Below are 23,935 nucleotides of genomic sequence, written 5' to 3'. Positions count from 1 at the left end.
TCCTCACACACTCCTCACACACTCCTTACACACTCACACACTCCTCACTCACTCCTCTCACACTCCTCTCACACTCCTCACACACTCCTCACACACTCCTCACACACTCCTCTCACACTCCTCACACACTCCTCACTCACTCCTCTCACACTCACACACTCCTCACACACTCCTCACACTCCTCTCACACTCCTCACACACTCCTCTCACACTCCTCTCACACTCCTCACACACTCCTCTCACACTCCTCACACACTCCTCTCACATTCCTCACACACTCCTCTCACACTCCTCACACACTCCTCTCACACTCCTCACACTCCTCACACTCCTCTCACACTCCTCACACACTCCTCTCACACTCCTCACACACTCCTCACACACTCCTCTCACACTCCTCTCACACTCCTCACATTCCTCACACACCCACACACTCCTCTCACACTCACACACTCCTCACACACTCCTCACACACTCCTCTCATACTCCTCACACTCCTCTCACACTCCTCTCACACTCCTCACACGCTCCTCTCACACTCCTCACACACTCCTCTCACACTCCTCTCACACTCCTCACACACTCCTCTCACACTCCTCTCACACTCCTCACACACTCCTCACACACTCCTCACACACTCCTCACACACTCCTCTAGAGCTCTAGAGCCGCTCCTGAACCCATTCGTGTCATGTTTGTGTTTGAAAACCGAAACAGGAAGTTCAGACTGCAGGGAATGAGAAGAAGCAGGAGAGCGGAGTCCAACAAGAATGTGGAACTCTCCCAGCAGGTAAATCCTCTGACATTACGACTGCACAGCCATGGTACTTCTAGTGTACCACACAGGTACTTCTCATGTACTACACAGGCACTTCTCATGTACTACACAGCCATGGTACTTCTAGTGTACTACACAGGTACTTCTCATGTACTACATAGGCACTTCTCATGCACTACACAGCCATGGTACTTCTAGTATACTACACAGGCACTTCTCATGTACTACACAGCCATGGTACTTCTAGTGTACTACACAGGCACTTCTCATGTACTACACAGCCATGGTACTTCTAGTGTACTACACAGGCACTTCTCATGTTCAACACAGACACTTCTCATGTACTACACAGAGTGGAATATTTAGTGCAGAGTAATAATGTTGTCACTTTGTCCACTTCAGGGATTGAAGCTGGTTCAGAGCAGCTGTTTTGTGACTCCTCTGACGCAACATGTGATGTACATTTTGGAAGTGTAAGTTATTATAAAAACTACGGTGGCTCAGAAGAATCTGACATATTTACGAAATGAAGAAAATTGAACTAAATTGGAAACCGTCTTAACAAAAGCAAAAAGCGTTTTTACAAAAGTTGAAAAAATATTAACAAAAGTAGAAAATGGAAACATGTCAGTGTAATCCCTCATGGTCCAGGAGATTAAGAATGACTCTTGGATGAGGGTCGAAACGTTTCGTTTTTTCAGCTAAAGTCCAGATGACAACAACTGAATCTTTATCTACAAAAGTAGAAAATCTATTAACAAAAGTACGTCAGTTTTCCCAAAATAAACAATAACTAACAAACTTGTACTAATGTTTAACAAGTTTCGGCTTATGTTCAAATGTTTTGGTCATTTTGTGAATATGATCTGATTTTCCATTTAAATGTTTTGATATAGATGTAAATTATAAAGTAAGAATCACAGTATTCACTGTATTCACAATATTCAGTTTTGCATATTGGATTGAAGTTGGCCGAACTGGGGTCCCTGAGGTTTCGAGACGGGAGTACACGGCGCCGTCCTGAGTTCTTTACTTGATATTGTGCCCTGTTGAGTTGTGTTTCCTTTTTGCAGATGACTGAGGGCCAGATCGGACCTTTTCAGAGCACCAAACTGGACATTGTCTTCAAACCCACAATTCCAGGAGAAACCAGGCTCACTTTCTACATCCACTTTTCTGACCCGAGCAGCCCGCCAGTAAAGATATTCACTCACAATAGTACATTTTTGGTATCTGTACATTTTACATTTGAGAGCAGGAATCAGTACTTTCAAAACACAAACATGTATAAGTAAAATGGACCAGGAAAATTAAGAAATCAATTTAGTAGCTTTATAGCTTTATAAAGAGCACCACATCTCAAAATACCTTTTACTGTTAAAGTACATTTTACTAAAGTACTTTTACTTAAGTAACACAATGGAGTACTTATTTCACTCCTACATTATTATTATTATTATTATTATTATTATTATTATTATTATTATTATTATTATTTTTATTATTATTATGAGGTAAATTTGTGATGTAGTTGCACAAGTGATTCATAATCACTTACCCCAGAGTACACAAATATTTTACGTTTAAGTAAGAGTGCCGTTACTTCAAAATAACAGTCCTATAAAGTACAAAGTAGTGGTCCAAGAAATTTGGAGTAAAAAAGTAAAAAAGAGTAAAAAAGTAATGTGGAAACTACTGTAAGAATAACTGTCTGGACGTAACATCTGATTTATAATTTGAAATTAATGTATTTGGAAGGATAACATTTTAAATCAGGAACATTATCATGAGTATTACTCCAGTAAGAGGAAGGCCCTGTCCCAATACCCACAGTACACACACTTCACTGAAGTGTGCACAAGGGGGCAGGGGAGATCGACACTGTTAGCCGTGTTGCAGCAATAAACCAGAAAGTGCTAAACATTTTAACAGTGTTTTTTATATGGACAGTCCGCATATTTATTTAAATGTTATCAGTTTAAGAGACATTTCTTTGTATTTGGTGAGTGCTCACTACTAAGGTACTACCGCAGCACAGTTTAAAAAACATCACAGTGAAATGCACTATGGGGAATGTCTGAAGTCTGTGTCGTGCCACACTTGTGGTGAAATGCAGATCAAAACATTCTAAAGAATTGGGACAAACTGAAGACTTCAGATCCTCGTGACATCTAAAGAGCACCAGTGTCTCTTGTGTCGCGAGTATTGGGGCAGGGCATACGTTTCTGAAAACTACTCCTAGTCCCATTTTATCACGTTCCTCAAGTAAATATGTGTCATAGTATTATTATATTCAGTGATGTCAATGAATCCCATGTTACACTGTACATGTTTATGTATTTGTATGTGTGTGACATGCTGGTGCTGTGACAGATCCCGGTCCAGGTGAAGGCCACAGCAGTCGATGTGCCCATATGTGTAAGCCATCCCACCATAGACATGAAGATCTGCCTGTGGGACCAGAGCTACCACCACTCCATCTGCGTCCACAGCCGGTCAGTGCCCGACACTACAGCGTGCAATACGGGGTATAAGCAATGGAGTTCAGTTAATTAGTGCTTGAGTCTCATTCATCACGATGGTCATGATTCATGCAGGTGTGAGGTGTATTGTAAAATTGTTAATATTGCCATTGACATTTTGGAGATCATTTTACAGTCCTGTTTCGATGTGTTATTCATCTTAATCAAGATATGTACAGTCTAATTTATTTATTCAACCTTTACTCAACCAGGTTGGAGCTCTCTTGTGAGGAGAGCTGACCAAGTGGTCTGCTGCGAACACATCACAAATCACAAGTTACTAAGACATTTTACATAGTGACACTGCAATAAAAGCTTTGTAGAGGAACCAGCTCACAAAGTCTACAAGCTCAGTTTGTACAGTGTTCCCAGCTGTGGGAGCATTACGACTAAAGCCTCACTCACCCAATTTTATTCTCTATTCATCAATAATCTTTGTGTTGATGATACGGTGCTTTACTGTTGCTCAGCCTCACTGGAACAGGCCATCGAGTCTTTACAGTCGTCAGAAAAATAAGGCTATGGTATTTTCACATGGACATGCATCAACAGAGGGAAACTCAATTGAATTTGTCACAAATTATAAATATCATGGTTCCATTTTAGACCCAGGACTGTCTTTTAAAGATCATCTACAAAAATGGTGTTGTTGTAGTAAAGCGTGTGTTCTTTTGTCGTAATAAACCCTTGTGTAAATGCTTTTTGATTAGTGTGTTGTCGTGTTTTTCCCTTTGCCCTGGTTACCTTTGGTAAAGAGGTCTTGATCTCAGTGGGATCTTACCTGGTTAAATAAAGGTTAATAAATAAACATATGAGTGTGCACAATAGTTAAAGGTCTAAAGTGTAGCTTCCCCCATGCGATGCCGGTTTGATGATGTCATGAATGTTCAGAGAGAGGATGAAGGTGACTTCCTCCCCAAGTGCAGAGTCCTTGCCTGAGGGAGACTCCACTTGTGCAACCTGCCTGTGCCCATCCGCTTGTGCCCATCAGCCTGTGCCCATCTGCCTGTGCCCATCTGCCTGTGCCCATCCGCTTGTGCCCATCTGCCTGTGCCCATCCGCCTGTGCCCATCCGCCTGTGCCCATCAGCCTCTGCCCTTCTGCCTATGCCCATCTGCCTCTGCCCATCCGCCTCTGCCCATCCGCCTGTGCCCATCCGCTTGTGCCCATCCGCCTCTGCCCATCCGCCTCTGCCCATCCGCCTCTGCCCATCGGCTTGTGCCCATCCGCCTCTGCCCATCCGCCTCTGCCCATCTGCTTGTGCCCATCCGCCTGTGCCCATCCGCCTGTGCCCATCCGCCTGTGCCCATCCGCCTGTGCCCATCTGCCTGTGCCCATCTGTCTGTGCCCATCCGCCTGTTCAACTCTGTCTTTGTCATCTTCTTCAGACAACACATACGTTCTGTTACAACAGACTTATGTCTGTTATATTTTCTGGTGGAGGGTCTGCCAGCTGCTCTCAGTGACTAGTACTTAAGTGAAACTAACATTTCAAGCACAATTTCGATACCAAGGAAAAAGCTCGATACGCACAGTGTTACCAAAAACACTAGACAATAGACCCGTCCAAGAGTGACGTGTTCAGAATAGTTGTGCACACAGCCGATATTAACGTTCTTTCCCATTCATTTTAATGAAGCGGCAAAATAAACGCTTTGACAGTTTTAGTTTTATTGAGTGTCTGCTTATGTCATAAAGCATTGTATTCCCATTTATTTTTCCATATCAGGATTTTTTATGCGTTTCAATTCCTCAACACTTTCACCGATTTCAACAAGTTATACCTCTTTACGATCGCTTTCACCGTCTTAGGGGGGGCTATTGCTTTTGACATTTGTACATTTGTTGCTAGGTGACGGAGGTACAGGGAGGAGGGGGTGCAGCCGGGTCACCGAGACTCTCTCTCCCTTTTTCCCTGCTCAGGTCTGCGTTCAGCACAATCTTGCACTTTGTCAGGACAAACAACTATTTGAGTCGCAAACTACACAATCATCAACTGTGAATTACTGAGCGTCGTTGGTATGCCGCAAAACGCAGCAGAACACATTGACGGGCGGGAAGGTGGTCTCACGGGAAGGCGAGAGCCATCATCGCCGCTTGCACAACTTTAATGTAATTTGTTGTCAATTAAATCAGACTGTTTATCTTAAGTAGTACCACCAGTACTACTTACACACATGTAGTACTCCTACACACATGTTGTACTTTTACGCAAGAACGCAGACACTCGCAATGGCTTCAGCCATTGCACATTATCTAGTTGTTTATGCTTTATTTACCAGCCAACCCTACCAACTGTAGGTTTGTCACCAAATAATACATTTCCAGCTACAGTTTCTACATCCATCTATCTTCTGCTTATCTGGGGCCGGTTATGGGTATAGAATGATTTAATAGAATTATTTTTTCAACACAAAATAATAGCGGGTTCTTTTGCTCCATTATCAACAGTCACACTCCCTGTCAATGATTTTTGGAGACAGCCATAAGACAAACTGACTTCAGCAAAATAATGGTGTAAGCCAGGGAGGAGGTTTAGAGGAAGACTAAAGAGGAGATTTAATAACATAGTGAAAGAAGGATGGAGGTGGTGTGAGAGAGGAAGCTCCAGAAAACTCCTGCAATGAAAACAGACCATTATCCATCCATCCATTTTCTACCGCTTGTTCCCTTTTGGTGGTTTCTGGAGCCTATCCCAGTGACTTGGGGCCTTAGGCGGGGTACATCCTGGACAGTGGCCAACTTGTCGCAGGGCCATAGGGCCAATCTAGAGTCACCAATTTTTCCTAACACATGCATGTCCTTTGACGGTGGGAGGAGCCAGAGAACCCGGAGAAAACCCACGGTAACACGGGGAGAACATGCAGACTCCACCCAGAGAGATCATGTTATGTTGGTCTGGTCCGGGAATTGAACCCATGATCTCCTTCTTGGGAGGCAAGAGCGCTAACCGCCTTTGCCACCGTGCACCCATTACAATAGACCATTATTATTATGGTAATTTAATTTTGCTTTAACAGTTATGTTTTATTTTGTGTTTCCTTCAGAGCCAGCGCAGCCCTAAAGCTAATATTTGAGGTGGCTCCAGAGCTAAAGAGCCACATGGAGGTGGTTCCAAAGACAGGCTTTGTCCAGGCCCAGTCCAGCTTCAAGGCCCTGCTCAAATTCCAGCCCAGGTAAGAGGCCCCTGCTGCAGAAGTGACTCCATCAGGCTGTGCACTTATAGTAGAAGATGCACAAAACTGTACTGGTACAATTGTAGTTGGAAATTGCACTGGCAACATTAACAGTCCATTAGAACAGTGCCAGCTGTAGTCTGTTTACCTCTGACATCACAGCTTCCTGTATCTGCCTGGACATTCGATCACATTCATATACACTGAACAAAATATAATTCAGATTGCGGATATACTCACATTTTAAACACATGCGTTCATATTTTTGGGTTGTTTGTTGTTTGTCCTTGGCTGCAGAATATATGGTGGCCCAGAAGTGCAAAACAAATTCACACCATTGTAGAAAAAGATTCAGTTGTAGTCATCAAACAGACGTTTCGACTCATTCTCAATCTGCGGACCAGCGCTGCAATGTGCCATCAAAATCCTAGTGTAAACGGACTGTTGCTCCCTCATCACTGATGAGTACCTGATTAGCATCACAATTCCCAGGGCGTCTCTCGCCCCATGTATACGACTGGTAAATTGAACTAAACCTATCTATTGCCATGGGGATTCACCGAGGGGACCATACGGATGTTATAAGACTCTCTTCATGTTCATGGTCAGTATTTTATGTCTCACGTTTATAAATGACTCTAAACTCGTGTAGTGTGCAGCTTGTTTACGGAGGACACAGCGGAGTTCCGTCTCCTGCTCCTCCTTCAGAAATATTACACTTTTATTTTATCATTGTCTGTGGACATCAGGTTTAATCCCTGCTTTGTTCGACTTGGCCCAAAGAGGGTACTAAAAAGGTTTTTGAGGAGGAAGCACCAAATAAAGCAGGGCTCAGTTGAGTCTGTACTAATGGAAAAAGGGCTTAAGTTCTGCCCGGTGGTGGAGTGGTTAAGACACAGCACACGTGTGCCAGCCTCCAAGTGCAGTCGGTCGCAGTGTTGTGAGTTTTATTGCATGACAATTTACTCCCTTATGCTTACCTTTCCTGTCTAATAAAGCCTTCGTGCAAAAAAAAGAAAAATGGATAAAGTGGAACATTCCCTTTGGGAATTTTTGGAAGGCCATAAATGCCTGGAATAGCTTCCCTAGGATACAGTCTGTAATACAGAGGCCTGTCTATAACCTCTTCCTTCTCAAGCTTCTGTAAACACTCTGTCACCTTCTTCCAGTTGGATCTCTTTTCAAACGTTTGTATGTGGTCGTGTCCTCGAGGAGGCTGTGGACTTTGGCTTCTTGGCTTCATAATCAGCTGTGTTGAGGATCACAGTGCAGCGCCCCCTGTCTGCTGGAAGAATGTTAAAGGAATAATACAGGATTTTTTGGCGAGTTGAGAACTCAAGCGACTGTTAATCCCTTTTTTTTTAAATGCGCATATGCACACTCACCACACTCTCCCCCCACCCTCCTGTTCATACCAAGATGCCGCCCACCATCAAACCTCGTGCGGAAGCACGCAACAGTCCCGCTGCTACACGTGCATTTGTTTATTAACGCAACAGATCGCATCATCTCTCGTCTCCACAGATTTCCGCCTCTTCTGAGCTCAAACACAGTCTTTCTCTGTCTTCATTTTTGTACTGTACACTGAAGGAACTCGCTAAACACACCGGCATATCAACCACGCATGGACAGCCATGGAAACGTGTTGCTATCCTGGGAATCAGGCTGCAGGTGTGCAGTAGCGCCCAGGGAATGACTGACATGTGGGAGAACTACTCACTAGGTTGTCCACGCCACGAGGAAATGAGACTCAGATTGCGCGCCAAAAATCCTCTATTGTTCCTTTAATGCTTTTGCAGTGCTGAGAGAGCCTTCCTCTCTTCAGGTGTGATGTTTGAGGGAGACGGTCTGGCACTCTTCAGAGAAGCTGTGTCAGATCTGCAGCCTCCAATTCTCTCATTTTGGAGGCCTTAATGGCTGTATCTGTGGGCCACCAATAAACAGTTTTTGAGTCAGGCCTGATTACTGTTAAGTTTTTTTTTATTGGGCTCTTCCTGTATGAACATAGAAATGAACATGATCATACTTTAGGGGAGGGTGTGCTGCTTGCACTCTTAGTGTTTTAAAAATGGAACTAAATTCACAACTGAACCTTGCCAGTGCCTGTAGAGGGCACATAATTCTCTGTTTATGCACAGTCTTCATAGGTTTGGACCAACTGGTTTTGGTCAGATGATCTGACAACCCATAGAGCTCATCCTGTTCACCGATTCTGATTTCCAGTAAACAGGTTACAGTTGCACTTTTGAGAAAGCTCTACATTTACAGACTGAAGTGAATGTAGCTTGTGCTGCGTCACTGTCCGAGCGTAAGCCGCCTTCTGATGGAGCCAGATTAAGCAGAATGTTCAGATTTGTGCTGGTTAGAACAGGCAGCCCACCCAGCAGCACACAGCAGCACCCAGCAGCACCCAGCAGCACCCAGCAGCACCCAGCAGCACCCAGCAGCACCCAGCAGCACCCAGCAGCACCCACAGCTCACACCCCCTGCCCTGACCACATGGACTTTTCATATTTTTGACATCATGACTGTATTTTCTGCACCCAGCAGCCTGCGTACACGTCCCTGAGCGTCTTAATCTGCTTTGTAATCCTTTTCATAATCACACTTTAATGGGAGTGGGATGTGCAGGGTCAAAGGGTGCAGATGGAGTTAGGATCATACAAACATTCATACATCCGGAGCAGGCTGGTCACAATGTCACTCAAACAACGGGGTTAGTGTTAGAGTTAACCCCCCTAACCCTGACCGTAAGTGCCTGGCAGGCACTACATCTGATGAAATCTGGCCTTCATTACTCTCCTAGCCCTCAGTCCTGACACGGTCTTATGGACTCATCTGTAACTAAGGCCAACGAAATGTTAGTCAATTTACAGCCCCTCGTCACCCCTCCAGACCAGAGCGCACGGAGCGCACGGACGGAGCGCACGGACGGAGCGCACGGACGGAGCGCACAGAGCGCACGGAGCACGGAGCACGCACACTACACACACTAAACACACTCCTGCAAAATCAGTTTATTGCCATCTTCAGTGAACACAATTCACAAACTAAGAACTTGCATAATAGTAAAAAACAAAAAAAGATCAAATAAGGCACGCATAAAAGATATAGTTGGTTGAAACGGACTAATCACAGCTTTGTGCAGAGGCCAAAGGTGAGAAACCCAATGAACCAAAGCAAACGGGCAGATTCTTTTTTTACAGAAATAGTGACTATTTTGTTTTTGAAAAGCACAAACATGTCAAACATGTTTGTGGACGTCAAACATGACAAAAGTTAGATTTTTCCGCTGCTGTATCCAAACATTTCACGCTTCCCAAATGGCTTTTGCTGAGAGAGATCACAGGCTGATTCTGCCGAGCGTGACTCAAGAGGCTATTTCAAGCTTCTGCAGGTTACAAACTGAAAGCTACAGTAGGTTTGACTGCAGATAAAACACACAAGTATTATAAGTGCGATTGCATACAAGAGGATTATGTTGATTATGTTATCCATGTGTGAGCTCTGAGCAGTTGTCATTACTTTAAAGGGATTTAAGCCTTTATTCCAATGAAATGTTCTCCATGGATTAGTCTTTGGTCCTATTGTTAGTGTCTCATCACACCACCTCCATCTTGTGCAGGAGCCTGTGCTGAAGGCTCCTTTAGCAGGCTGTGGGTTATTACTATGTAACTAATGTAGTAATAGCAGAGACTTGTAGATGCACCACAGAAGAGTACACCGAGGGTGCTGGAGGGTTTTGGATTTGGTGTTGGTACCATATATTGTGAGTTACAAACAGTACAAAGAACCCCAGAAATATTGACTGTTTGAATTCAGTTGTGCCCAAATAGTTTGACCAGTCAAAGCTGAAGAAGTAAAGTTCAACTCCAGATATTCCACACTTTGATAATCTTGCAAGAGCTACAATATTGTCCTATATTCCATTATTTGCAGTATAAGTAGATGTACAACGCATAAATGTCAGAGAGAATGTTGTAGTTGAATGTGGCGGCAGCAACCAGCGAGAGGCGGAGAGAATACAGCTTCCTGCAAACACTAAAGACAAATCATGGGCATAAAACTAGGAGTGATTTTACCCCATGTTTCACTCTGTGTGGAGGCCTCACAGAGCGTTATGATCTGCTCTACTTTCAGTAGGACCTCCTCTCTCCCTCTCTCTCCCTCTCTCTTCTTTCTCTCTCCTCTCCCTCTCTCTCTTCTCTCCCTCTCTCTCCCTCTCTCTCCCCTCTCTCCAGTAGAACCTCATCTCTCTTTCCTCTCTCCCTCTCTCTCTCTCCAGTAGGACCTCCGCTCTCTTTCCTCTCCCTCTCCCTCTCTCTCTCTCTCTCTCTCTCTCTCCAGTAGGACCTCCGCTCTCTTTCCTCTCCCTCTCTCTCTCCCTCTCTCTCCCCTCTCTCCAGTAGGACCTCCGCTCTCTTTCCTCTCCCTCTCTCTCTCTCTCTCCCCTCTTTCCAGTAGGACCTCCGCTCTCTTTCCTCTCCCTCTCTCCCTCTCTCTCTCCCCTCTTTCCAGTAGGACTTCCACTCTCTTTCCTCTCCCTCTCTCTCCAGTAGGACCTCCGCTCTCTTTCCTCTCCCTCTCTCTCTCCCTCTCTCTCTCCCCTCTTTCCAGTAGGACTTCCACTCTCTTTCCTCTCCCCTCTCTCCAGTAGGACTTCCACTCTCTTTCCTCTCCCCTCTCTCCAGTAGGACCTCCGCTCTCTTTCCTCTCCCTCTCTCTCTCTCTCCCCTCTCTCCAGTAGGACCTCCGCTCTCTTTCCTCTCTCTCTCCCTCTCTCTCTCCCCTCTTTCCAGTAGGACTTCCGCTCTCTTTCCTCTCCCTGTCTCTCTCCCTCTCTCTCTCCCCTTTCTCCAGTAGGACCTCCGCTCTCTTTCCTCTCCCTCTCTCTCTCCCTCTCTCTCTCCCCTTTCTCCAGTAGGACCTCCGCTCTCTTTCCTCTCCCTCTCTCTCTCCCTCTCTCTCTCCCCTTTCTCCAGTAGGACCTCCGCTCTCTTTCCTCTCCCTCTATCTCTCCCTCTCTCTCTCCCCTCTCTCTAGTAGGACCTCCTCTCTTCCCTCTCTCCCCTCTCTGGGGCAGATGGTCGAGGCATGCTGCCCTGTCGTGTTTCCACTGGTCCTGCCAAAGCTAAATGCGGAGCAGCTCACGTTAACAGCTTCTGCATCACCATCATTTGGGTGTTAGTGCCTCAGGGTCCAGTTTGGAACATCACTGGCAGTTCACCTAAGGCTGTGGAGACACTTTCAGACCATTCGAGCCACTCCAAAGAGAACCAGTGGAACAAACCTATACTGTTTGGTGTGAGGAAACCTGAATGACATTACTGTGCAGTTTAGATACATGACTTACATCTCTACACGTCTCAGACCACCTACTCTGTGTCATTATTAATAACTCGCAATAACAAAATCACCAAAAGCAGTGGTATAAAGTTGTGGCCGCCTCCTCCTCTGCCTGTAGAAGCAGATAGCTGGTGTGAATCGGGGCTCTCTGAACCGGTCTCCATGGTGACAGTCCGAGCTGCTGTGGAGGCGCTGAGCTCCAGTGCAGCCCACAGCCCTCTGTTTACTGTGTACACTACAGTCTGTTTACGAGAGAGTTTATGATGAATATATGTGAAAAATGTTCCACACACTGTCCACAGGCCCTCGCTCCCTGAAGACGCTGGTGGCTTCTACGACTGTGACACTGGAGTGCTGGAGGCTCCTGTGGAGGTACACGCGACAGGACAGGTCAGTACCACTTCTGGGTCCACACATACCAGGGCCGTAGCCAAGGGGGGTTCGGGGGTTTCGAACGAACCGCCTATTTGGGCCGTTAAAGGTCCGTCTTGAGGGACCACAGATATTAGCCCTTCGGGGTCGACGCCCGCACCGGTGCGTTTTGAAACATGGTCGGCTTTAGGACCGCGCAGCATGAAAACTAAGTGACGTAGACGGCTGCCGTCGACGTCAAAGAGGAAGAACGAACGAGAGGAATCATGCTGTTTTTGAGTAGTTTTGGAGAGTTTTTAGTATTTCAAGTATTTAATTGTCAGTAATATAGTTGTTGTGAAGCAAAATGAGGGGCACACTTCATGTTGATCAAGTAAGTCCTGGTTTAGACCTGCTTTAGTCCTGGTTTAGTCCTGGGTTAGTATTGGTTTAGACCTGCTTTAGTCCTGGTTTAGTCCTGGGTTAGTCCTGGTTTAGTCCTGGTTTAGTCCTGGTTTAGACCTGGTTTAGTCCTGGTTTAGACCTGGTTTAGTCCTGGTTTAGACCTGGGTTGGACCTGGTTTAGACCTGGTTTAGTCCTGGTTTAGACCTGGTTTAGACCTGGGTTGGACCTGGTTTAGACCTGGGTTGGACCTGGTTTAGTCCTGGTTTAGACCTGGGTTAGACCTGGTTTAGAGTTCCTTCTGAACATCACTCACATGGAAGTGCAAGGCCATTGATGTGGCTCTTTGTGTCATTTTGGACAGAAACTGTTTTGAGAAGTAGCACAAATAGAAAAACGCCTGAGAATTTACCTACTTTTTATTGTAAATAGTGGTTTATTGCTTGTATATATCACAATAATACTTTTATATGTTCATATTTGCACCTTGTGGTTCAGTTTGAACCTTTTTAAATGCTTGGTTGAGCATGTTTGAGGGTTTTACAATGAAAAAAACATAATTATTCTAGACGGACTTTGTGTTTTCTGTGTGTGTTTAGGTCCAGTTATGTTGAAATAGTATGTCAAAGTGAAAAACTAACTAACTGATAATATAGGTGAGGTTGTGCTGAAAAAAAGATGCCCATCATTGGTCTGGTAAACATTTCTTAATGTAGTAGACCTCTATCCCAACCTATACATCCTTCTGCAGCTGGCCTGCACACTGCCAGTCACATCTTGTGAGTGTGAGCGCAGCAACAGCACCATACGCAGGCTCAACAATTACTTGAGGGCCTCCATAGGAAAGGAGCGTCTCTCAGCGCTGGCCTTGTTGCATATACACTACTCCTTCCAGTTTGACCTTGAGCATGTGGTGAACGTGTTCGCAAGGAAACACCCCAGGAGACTGGAGCTGGAAGAGTCCTTGCTCAGACCAGAACAGAAGTAAAGTGTTGGATGATCCGTGAAGTGTTAGCTTTGTTCAGATATTTGTTTAACCGGCTACTGTTGTATTTTTGTTGGGGTTTTTTTGTGATAAAACATTATATGTATACATGTAAGTTATCTACCTCATCATACTAAAAAGGTCCACCTTGACACAAAAAGAACCCCCCCATAGAAATCCTGGCTACGGCCCTGCATACTGTATTAATAATGGACATGGTACATAGAAGAGGAGGTCAAAGTCAGGTAGGCCTTTAATGGGGACAGTTCACATTGAAATAGTGTTCCCTCCAAACACTGTCTGCTGCTGTAATGCTAATCTAATGCTAAAGTGAAGTGCTAACCGGACTTTGTGTTGTGTCGTGTGTGCAGACAGTGCCCTTCACAGTGAGTGCAGTGCTCACCTCTTCTGACCTGAACTTGGACCCCTCCCTGCTGGACTTTGGCCCCTGCTCTGTCCATCAGGCCCTCAGGAGCAGCGTGCGCCTCAATAACCTGTCCCTGCTGCCCCAAGACTTTGGTTTCTGCAACGTCCCAGAGGTATCACAACACCCATGAGCTAGTCCTCAGCTGTGCCACTATCCCAGTGTGTGCCAGTCTACAGGAGGGCAAACGTTTGGCTTCGAGTGCCACCACGTGATAAACATGTCATGTATTCCATTGCCACAAGGCAATTTTTATAATATAAGAATAGAGAAGCTCATTGATTCATAATGCCATTCAAAAAGTTATCAAATTCACACACTCCTGATTTGACCTCTTGTCCAGGACTCTCTTGGAAAAGAGCTTTTTAATCTCAATGGGACTCCTTGTTAAAGGTTGGATGGACGATTTTCTTTACCCAAATCTGAGTCTTATTTCCTCGTGGCGTGGACTGCCGATTAGTCCTGCCACGTATCAATCATAAAACGCACCTACCGCTCACCTGCAGCCGCGTGCGGGCGAGACCCCACGAGCAGCACGTTTCAGCGTGTCTAAGCGCACTGATCTATCATAATATAGTTCCCTCAGTGTATGGAACAAAATTAAGATGGAGAAAGACAGTTCGAACTGTCTCATAAGAAGACGGAAATCTACGGGAGACGAGAGATGCGATGCGATATGTCGCGCTAATAAACAAACGCATTTGTGTGTTGTATCAGTCCGCACGGGGGAGTGCGCATGTGCACTTCCGCCTGAGTTCTCAAATCGCCGAAAAATCGTCCATTGCGCCTTTAAGTAAAGGTTAAATAAAATTTAAATTGTTCTGGACTGGTATAAAACAGCTTCCAACAATCATGAAAAGGGGTTTGTGGGATACAAAGACCAAAAATTGGTTAATGGGGAAACTTGAGAAAAAAAGAGTGCAAACAAATAGATAAAGAGGAGTGGGCAGGGCTTACACAGCCCAGAGCCTTTTACGTTTATTCACTGGCAGTGGTTCCTCCTCTTTAGTTAATGTTAAAGCTCACCTGATTCTGTTGTGTGTGCAGTTCGTGGAGGTGCAGCCTAATTACGGCTTCGGCACTCTGCTCCCTCAAGAGACCCTGACCATAGACCTGATCTTCAGGCCAAAGAAGGCCCAGGTCTACAGCTTCCAACTCTGCTGCAAGACAGGACTCAACCGGTACACCACACACTGAGCAAGGTTTAGATTTACCACTCACACAAAATACATGTGAAGACAAAGTACTGTAGAAGCTCCTGATTTTTACTTACACTCGGCTCACATGGAAGCTTCACATTTAGATGTGTTTGTTTATTAGTCAGGATTAAATAAGACACTATGTACTTTATGTAACAGCAGTGGCGGCTGGCAGTGCAAAATATAGTGGGGGCTATTTGACCTTTTTTATTTTTTTATGTCCAAAAGTAAACACACTTTATTTCCACTTTTGGTCACGATAATACAATGACTTAGAGGCAGATACCGTTTGTGAGAAAATATATTAGACATAAAATTACATTTTACACTTTCTAAAATATCAGATTGTAAAGAGCAAAACAAACATCTCAGTCATACTGTAACTTATAGTGCATAGTAGACAGTACTACATTAAGAGGAAATAAAAACACAAACAATTGTTTGTGCTTGTTTCTTAAAACAGCTTCTAAGTGGCATTAGTTACTCTGAACTACATGTGTTACATTTTTATATTTAATCATCACAGACATTATTGCTGTATGGAAAGTTGTTCTTAAAGACATGTTATTTATAGGATTCTTTCATGGGTTTTCTAATAACTAAAGCATGTTTTTATAAATAGAAGTTAAGCGATACTTAATGCTTAGCGTTAGCTTTATCCAGGTAATAAACAAAAAAAATACTCCTCTTTGGTAACGGTAATGGTAGTCATGATAACGGAGCACAGAGTTTGACACATCACATGTCTCCATCACATGTCTTGGCTCGGATTGATATGAAATTAGCCGCTTTCTCTTCATCGTGAATATAGTTTTTTTTTCACAGCCAGCAAACAGTCGAACAGCTCATTCTGAATCGTTTTGGACGTACCTTTTGTACACAGACGTCTGTAGATGCAGTTGTAAGAAGTAAACACGAAAAACAAGGCGTGTGGCACTTCCGCGTACGTTGCGCACACATGTCTGTGTCTCCAGCGTAAACAGCGTAGCTCTGTGGCTTACCTGCTACGTTGAAATGGTGGAGAAACCACCCATTTCAGAAAGTTTTCCTATGGCCTGTCCCATTGTGACATTTTATTGGGATTTGATTCGCTAAAAATCCCTGTTGCTTTTCTGTGGGGATCAGGGACGTATGTAGAAAAGTCACGCAGGCTGCGCCACGCAGACAAAGTATTGTATAAGCCAGCTCAATGGCAAGAACAAATATATATATATATATATATATATATATACATTTGTTCTTACCATTGAGCTGGCTTCTGAGGACTTGCCTCACTTGTTGTAGGTATTTGACCGTAGCCGTTTTCCTTGTTACCTCTTTGGTTGCCATTTGCCTGTGGGATTCCCAGGTACTAGTAGCTGTCCTCAATGTCTGCTATTGTTCCTTCTGGGAGTGAGACCCCTTCTGTGTGGACCACCTTCTGTCTCTTAGTCACCATCCGCTCACACTTCTCTAGTCCTAATGACATTCTGATATCTGAGCTGTAGATCCTGGTAGTGTGAATCCGGGAGTCAACTCGCTCTTAGCATACAGATTGATGTCCATGTAGAGGAGGTGACTGATGGTGGCCCTGTTCCTGAGTCGTATCCATAGCCAGTCTTGTTGGTTATTGGGCTGAGATGGTTCAAACCTATGCAGAACAGCAGTGGGGACAGCGCATCACCTTGGTATATGCCACATTTGACGGTCACTTGTGCAAGTCGTTTGCCATTGGCTTCAAGGGCGGTTTTCCACAACCTCATCGAGTTCCCTATGAAGGACAAAGTGGGAAACACCTCCAAAGGTGGTGGAGAACAACTGAGCCAAGGTCCTCTGGGACTTCCAGATACAGACAGACCAAATGGTAAGGGCGAACCAACCGGACATAGTGGTGGTTGACAAGGGTCAGAGGAAAGCCGTGGTGGTGGACACTTTAGTACCATGGGATGGTAACATCCGGAAAAAGGAACATGAGAAACTAGAGAAATACCAAGGGCTCAGAGAGGAGCAGGAGAAAGTCTGGAGCGTGAAGGTATCGGTGGTGCCCGTAGTGATCTGAGCACTTGGGGCAGTGACCCCCAAACTGGAGGAATGGCTCGAGCAGATCCCAGGAAAAACATCAGAAAAGTGCAGTACAGGAACAGCAAAGATACTGAAGAACCCTCAAGCTCTACCTCTGGTAGAGGACCCGAGCTTGAAAGGGGACCACATGCGGAGGGTGAGGTGACAGTTTTATATTAATATTTAAAATTATTATTATTATTCTTATACACATTTAAACTAATAAGAATATAAGATAATTCTGAACAAATTATATTGTTTTTAGACACACACAAAATTGACGTACTTGGCTGATGGGGGGGGCGGCGCCCTTCTGGACCAGCCGTCGCTGTGTAATACTGTATTATTATTATTATCATTATTTTAGTTGAGGTTTAAAGGTCCCATAACATGCAAAAACGACTTTTCAGAGCTTTTAACCTTCTTACATTGCTATTTGTGCTTCATATATGTACCCAGAGTGTTTTTTTGATTGATTCCCGCAGTGTTTAGCTATATTACAGACTATCTCCTTTCCTCGAATCTCCAAACTGACGGGCGGGGGGGCAAGACCGCGTCATAAGGGTAAGCACGCGTCATCATCCCCCCTCCCCCCTCTCCACCCCCCTCCCGCCTGCCGCCTCCCGCCCCCTTCCCCCCGGCTCCGCGCTGCTCGTGTCTCCCTACAAGCCCCAGAGTTTTTCTGCTTCAATTTACGAGGAAACACGGCTCAAAGAGGCCCAAAACTTCAATAATGATATCGCACTCTTTACTATTATCACAATGGTGAAGGTTTATGTGGCAGTTGATGCAGCAACCGGGAAAATAAACGGAGAGAAGTTCTATCCGATACCGAAAAACCAGGAAATAAGAGCGCGATGGACATAAGACTTTTATATATATATATATATATATATATATATATATATATATATATATATAGATCTATAGATCTATAGATATATCTGTTCTGCGCACGCTGTAGCATAAACACCAGATTTATTTAGTCTCAAAGTAGTGTTGATCTGAAGTTCTATCGTTTCTCACTCACTGGCGCGGAGCTGCGCACCGCGGAGCAAACAGCTGTGGGGGACACAATACTTCACTGGTGGGCGGGGCACACACGCGCTCTGAGACTACGTCACGGGTTGGGCGGGGGAGCCAGATCGCTCTTCGCAAGGGTGGGGGCGAATATCAAACCAAGCCGTCTGCATTTCCGGGTTGGTGAGGCGGTCCAAGGTCTGGGTGATATTTCTTAACTATTATGTTAAGGGTGTTGCACAACCCTTATTATTATCAATTATACACTTAGGATAGACTACGAAACGTGAAAAAAGCATGTTATGGCACCTTTAATGTGACAAATGTGAAATGTCACAAGTGCAGGAATATGGCCTTAGTTTCCATCTGTATTTAAGCATTCTTTTACTGTAAACAATGCACTCAATTTTAACATTAAACATTTAACATTTTGCAAATATTCCAATGTTATTTCAATTTCGATATATTGCCCACCTCTAAACGTATGTACATCCTTATTTTACATGTTTACAGCTGTGAATGTCTTTGTAGCAAGCAGCAGAAGACACATGAAGGTCTTCAGCTGTGAATGTCTTTGTAACAAGCAGCAGAAGACACATGAAGGTCTTCAGCTGTGAATGTCTTTGTAACAAGCAGCAGAAGACACATGAAGGTCTTCAGCGGTGAATGTCTTTGTAACAAGCAGCAGAAGACACATGAATGTCTTTGTAACAAGCAGCAGAAGACACATGAAGGTCTTCAGGTGTGAATGTCTTTGTAGCAAGCAGCAGAAGACACATGAAGTTCTTCAGCGGTGAATGTCTTTGTAACAAGCAGCAGAAGACACATGAAGGTCTTCAGCTGTGAATGTCTTTATAACAAGCAGCAGAAGACACATGAAGGTCTTCAGCGGTGAATTTCTTTATAACAAGCAGCAGAAGACACATGAAGGTCTTCAGCGGTGAATGTCTTTATAACAAGCAGCAGAAGACACATGAAGTTCTTCAGCGGTGAATGTCTTTGTAACAAGCAGCAGAAGACACATGAAGTTCTTCAGCGGTGAATGTCTTTGTAACAAGCAGCAGAAGACACATGAAGGTCTTCAGCGGTGAATGTCTTTGTAACAAGCAGCAGAAGACACATGAAGGTCTTCAGCTGTGAATGTCTTTGTAACAAGCAGCAGAAGACACATGAAGTTCTTCAGCTGTGAATGTCTTTGTAACAAGCAGCAGAAGACACATGAAGGTCTTCAGCTGTGAATGTCTTTGGAACAAGCAGCAGAAGACACATGAAGGTCTTTGTAGCAAGCAGCAGAAGACACATGAATGTTCATTCATTTGCCTTTATTTTTGAAGCATGGCTACACAACATAATTTTACATTTTAATCAAATAATTACCATTAATTTCAGGGATGTGGGCGGGGACAGGGGTTAAATGAAAATTGAGTTTTTTTTAGCTTGAGCCTTGAATATTAACCTGGCTCACACCAGATGAATTCTGGAGATATTAGTTTCACAAACTCTTGAGGATCATCTGGTCAGGCTGGCGCTGTTCGGTTTGAGCTTATAGTTTGGGCAGAAGTCAAAAGGACAAACCAAAGCAAACACGTACTTTGGCCTATTTTAGCAGATTTAAGGACTATTTTGTTTTTTAAGAAGGTCCACGTAGAAGCACTTTGTGTATTTGAAGACGGGGAAGAAGTCTGTGCTTTTCTCCGACAGATTTCTCAGCTTGTTCCTGTTGTTGTGACGCTTCGACCAATCAGATTCCAATATTCACCATGACGTTTACACCTTTTCCCAGAATTATTTCCCCAAAAAATAGTGAACACGATTACATTTAAAATATACAAATATAAATTGAATAAAATGTATATATTTTTTTATATATATTATATATATATTTATTTATTTATTTTTATATATATATATATATATTTTCCAGTTTGACAACTTTGGTGACGTTTATAATTGTCCTGGTTGGACACGAGCAGCAGATATGACATAGTTAGAGGTATTTCCTATCAGTTAGTAGTGTGTAAATTGGATGGAGTGTTTCTTATTGATGACATGACGGAGGGATTCTGTTTTAGAACTCATCTCCACTTCCTGTAATTTGGAACCTTATTTGTCAGTTTTTCTGCTCAGACTTCAACTGGACCAGGGGCCGAAAGTGGCCCACTTCACATATACAACTCTATGATTGTTTTCATTTGATGATCAGCACATATTTAATTAGTATTTGACAGTTAGCATAGAAATTAAAACACTTCCTTTGCCTAATGTTCTGTAGAACAATCCTCCTTGGCCTATTCGTGGACCCTCACCCACCGAAACACTGCTCTCTCCTCTGAAGAGTAGTCCACCGGCAATACCCCCAGTATACCCAGTATGCCAGTATGTCCAGTATGCCCAGTATGCCCAGTATGCCAGTCTGCCCTTGAACTTGACTGATGTAAAATATGAAGATTTACCACACGTTCTATCCCACCAAAAAAAGTCATAATTATAAAAACATGAAAACCATCATCATATTCACTGTAAGTTTAGGCCCGCCCCTGAAGCCTCTTCCAAAGGGACAAAATGCCTAATGATTTGAAATACTTTTACCAGTTTGTACTTTTGCTGTGTCTTTCCTATTGAAACATACTGCGAGGTCAGAGACGCTGACCTGTTCTGACCCTCCGCTTTCTCCAGAGACCTGGTGCTGCCCTGCAGAGGGCTGGGAGTGCGCCCCCCACTGGAGCTCTCTCACTCTGCAGTCCGCTTTGGAGCCACCGCCCTCGGCCACAGTTCGTCTGCCCTGGTGCACGTCGACAACACAGAGCGACCCCTGACCTCCGCTCAGCCCCGCCTCTTCAGCTTCCATGTCCCCGACCAATCAGACGTCAGCGTGTCGCCCTCCACTGGCAGTCTTTTACCCGGAGAGGTGTTTAATTCACTCATCCAATGTTTAAATGTGTTAAACGACCAAAACAATCATGAGAAATGCATTTTCCCTAAATAGTTTGAGCCTCGTGAGTAACTCGTGAGTTGTCCAGAAAATCAGAGTACGCTCTTAAGAGTAAAATGACCCATTGGGGGATTGTGCTATCAGCTTTTAGTCACATGATTTGTTTGTTGTCGTGTCCATTTGGGGGACATCACTGTATGTTGCTGCTTCTAGGGGTGTCACAATATCAAACTTTAGTGTCTAGTGTTTTGACGAAAAAAACAATTTAACGATTATTCATGATTATTGAGGCCAAACAACAGTGAAATCATTCATTTTATTTCATTCCCGTGGTCCGACATGTGACTGTTCCTCAAGTTTGTGACCGGATTTACAAAAATGTACTTTCTGAAAGACAAAATGAAGCCAGATAAACAAGTTATTTACATTTAGGTCTATTTTCTGGGCAGTATATTGAAAAAAAAAGACTTAATTATGCTTTTAAAATTGTAATGAATATTATTTTTGGTTCTCACGATTATATTGTGACCGGAATAATATGGATTGTCAATTAACCTAATAATTGTGACATCCCTCGCTGCTACATCATAAAATCTCATCTCACTGAATATGAAAAAGGCCGATACTCCAAGAAGAAGAAGACAGAAGTGTGTTGTTTTATCCTTATCTACAGCTGCTCTCTGTAAGGACAGGCCTTCAAAGCATTCAAGAGCACACTTTCAAGACCAGTGTGAGAACGTTAAGGATTTCATTGTTTGCCCTTGGTGTCAGTAATCATGATGTTTCTAGCAGTAAAACGCAGCAGGTTTAATGTGACATGGCGAGTTGAAGAGTGAAGTGTGTATGTTTGTGTCTGTGGCAGCGCTGTGTGATCCAGCTGACTTTCAGACCCCGACTCCACGAGGCAGAGCCCAGAGACGCAGGGACTGAAGCAAAGGTAAGACGAGCGCTGCACCTGCACACGCATGTCATGCTAAACGTCACGCTACACGTGACGCTACACGTCACGACACGTAACGCTACACGTGATGCTACACGTGACGCTACACGACACGTCACGCTACACGTGATGCTACACGTCACGCTACACGTCACGACACGTCACGCTACACGTCACGTAAAGGTTTGGCCCTCAAACGTCAGAGAGCGCCACATGTTTATCAAATATAGGAACAGCTTCTCTCTTATGCAGGGGTGGAAAGGCACTTGCTACAAATACTCACATTGCTGTTATTGAGTAGATTTGTGTGAACTAAATGGGTTCTTACCTGGTTAAATAAAAGTTAATAAAAAAGACATTTGTAATTGAGTGTAATTCTGAACTGTAATTATACCTAGTTTCAATAATACTATTGACAGTCTCTGCTCCTTTATATACAACTGCCACTGCATTGCCTGTTCTGAACACCTTTAACTCAGAAGAAGTGAATTGTGATTTGATTTATTGAGTTATGTATTTTAAAAAAAAACTGCTGCTATAATTGCATTAAAAAGTAAATAGTGCTTAGAGTTGTCTTTTCCATATTTGTTTTTACAGTGCAGTAGAAGTTTGGCAGCAGGACCTGTCTTTGTTCACACCATTCAATACAGTGATGATACAAAGTTGAGTTTAGTTGATTAATTTAATTTGTCAGGGGCCATGCTCAGGAGCTTTACTCAAAGAAAACATGACAGAGACTCAAAGGCCATTTCCATCCCAGACAGACAAAACACAGAAGGATTTCATGATCAAAATTACAATAATGACAGTAAAGATCTTGTGCCCTTCCCACCTGACTTCCACTGTATGTTTAATCAGGTTCAGTTTAAGAAAATGATTCCTCTATTTTTGGAAACTTTTCCTTTTGCTTTTAGGTTTGCGACACTGGCTGTTGGCTGTGGACCTTGTTGTTCTGCTCAGATGTTCAGATGTTAACGTGGCAGAGCTTTTAAGTGGTGGAGGTGCCATATTGTTATTGATCTTGAACAGTTGTACTCATGTAATGTGTGCAACCAAAGAGACCACCAAAAACAGTGTTGTATATATATATCTCACCAAGGGAAGATGTAAACCTATGTCCATGTGTGTCTCAGGAGAGTCCAGCAGAGGGCAGCAGAGAAGAGCTGGTGAAGATGAGTCCACTGTGAGTTCTTAAACTTTGTTTAGAAGCTGCTGCTATCTGATCAGATGCATTATTTAGTTTGTTTACAGCACATATACATTATTTATCATATTTCTATGCCTATACATTATTTATAACATATGGAGTTGTGTTTGCTTGATACAACAAAACCCGAAACTAGAAAAATGTTATGTATGCTCACTCACTGAGTATTAAGAATCATACGATTAGATGTTTAATGGATACTTCTCTCCCAGCAAGTTTGAAGCACTCAAGCTTAAAATTTGAAGTGTCAGGTTCACTTTATAAACGTGTGTGTGTGTGTGTGTGTGTGTGTGTGTATGTGTCTGTGTGTGAGTGTGAGTGTGTGTGTGTGTGTGTACTGTATGTGTACTGTATGTGTACTGTATGTGTATATCTGTGTCTCTATGTGTGTGGTCAGGAGCCCGGCCCCGGCCCCTGCACATGTCAGTGTGATCTGCTTTGTGTCTGATCCTGTCCCAGAGGCTCCAGAGCGGGCCCCGTCCTGGAGGTAAAACACACTTACACTAGTGAATTTCACTCTCATGTTTCAGATGGGCTTTTCCAAAATTCAGTGCAGAAAATAAAAAATGTAAAAAGTTTGAAAGACAAATTATTTAATTTTTTTTTATTTATT

General features: G+C 43.8%; 1 protein-coding gene across 1 annotated transcript in view; it reads left to right on the top strand.

Annotated features, from left to right (window-relative positions):
- cfap74 (cilia and flagella associated protein 74) overlaps positions 1-23,935 on the top strand; it is an 80,487-nt gene that overhangs the window by 37,551 nt on the left and 19,001 nt on the right. Inside the window, exons 16-27 of the mRNA XM_072448615.1 lie at positions 717-789; positions 1,180-1,250; positions 1,851-1,973; positions 3,151-3,272; positions 6,347-6,475; positions 12,124-12,215; positions 13,936-14,099; positions 15,032-15,165; positions 20,920-21,151; positions 22,038-22,112; positions 23,249-23,298; positions 23,720-23,809. Of these exons, the coding sequence (XP_072304716.1) occupies positions 717-789; positions 1,180-1,250; positions 1,851-1,973; positions 3,151-3,272; positions 6,347-6,475; positions 12,124-12,215; positions 13,936-14,099; positions 15,032-15,165; positions 20,920-21,151; positions 22,038-22,112; positions 23,249-23,298; positions 23,720-23,809 (1,355 nt within the window). The remainder of the gene's footprint in view (positions 1-716; positions 790-1,179; positions 1,251-1,850; positions 1,974-3,150; positions 3,273-6,346; positions 6,476-12,123; positions 12,216-13,935; positions 14,100-15,031; positions 15,166-20,919; positions 21,152-22,037; positions 22,113-23,248; positions 23,299-23,719; positions 23,810-23,935) is intronic.

The sequence above is a fragment of the Eucyclogobius newberryi genome, unplaced genomic scaffold (genome assembly GCF_026437365.1).
Source record: "Eucyclogobius newberryi isolate DKJ021-1_F unplaced genomic scaffold, fEucNew1.0.hap1 SCAF_17, whole genome shotgun sequence".
NCBI lineage: Eukaryota > Metazoa > Chordata > Actinopteri > Gobiiformes > Gobiidae > Eucyclogobius > Eucyclogobius newberryi.
The sequence above is the reverse complement of the archived record's forward strand: the minus strand, read 5'-3'. Positions and strand labels throughout refer to the sequence as shown.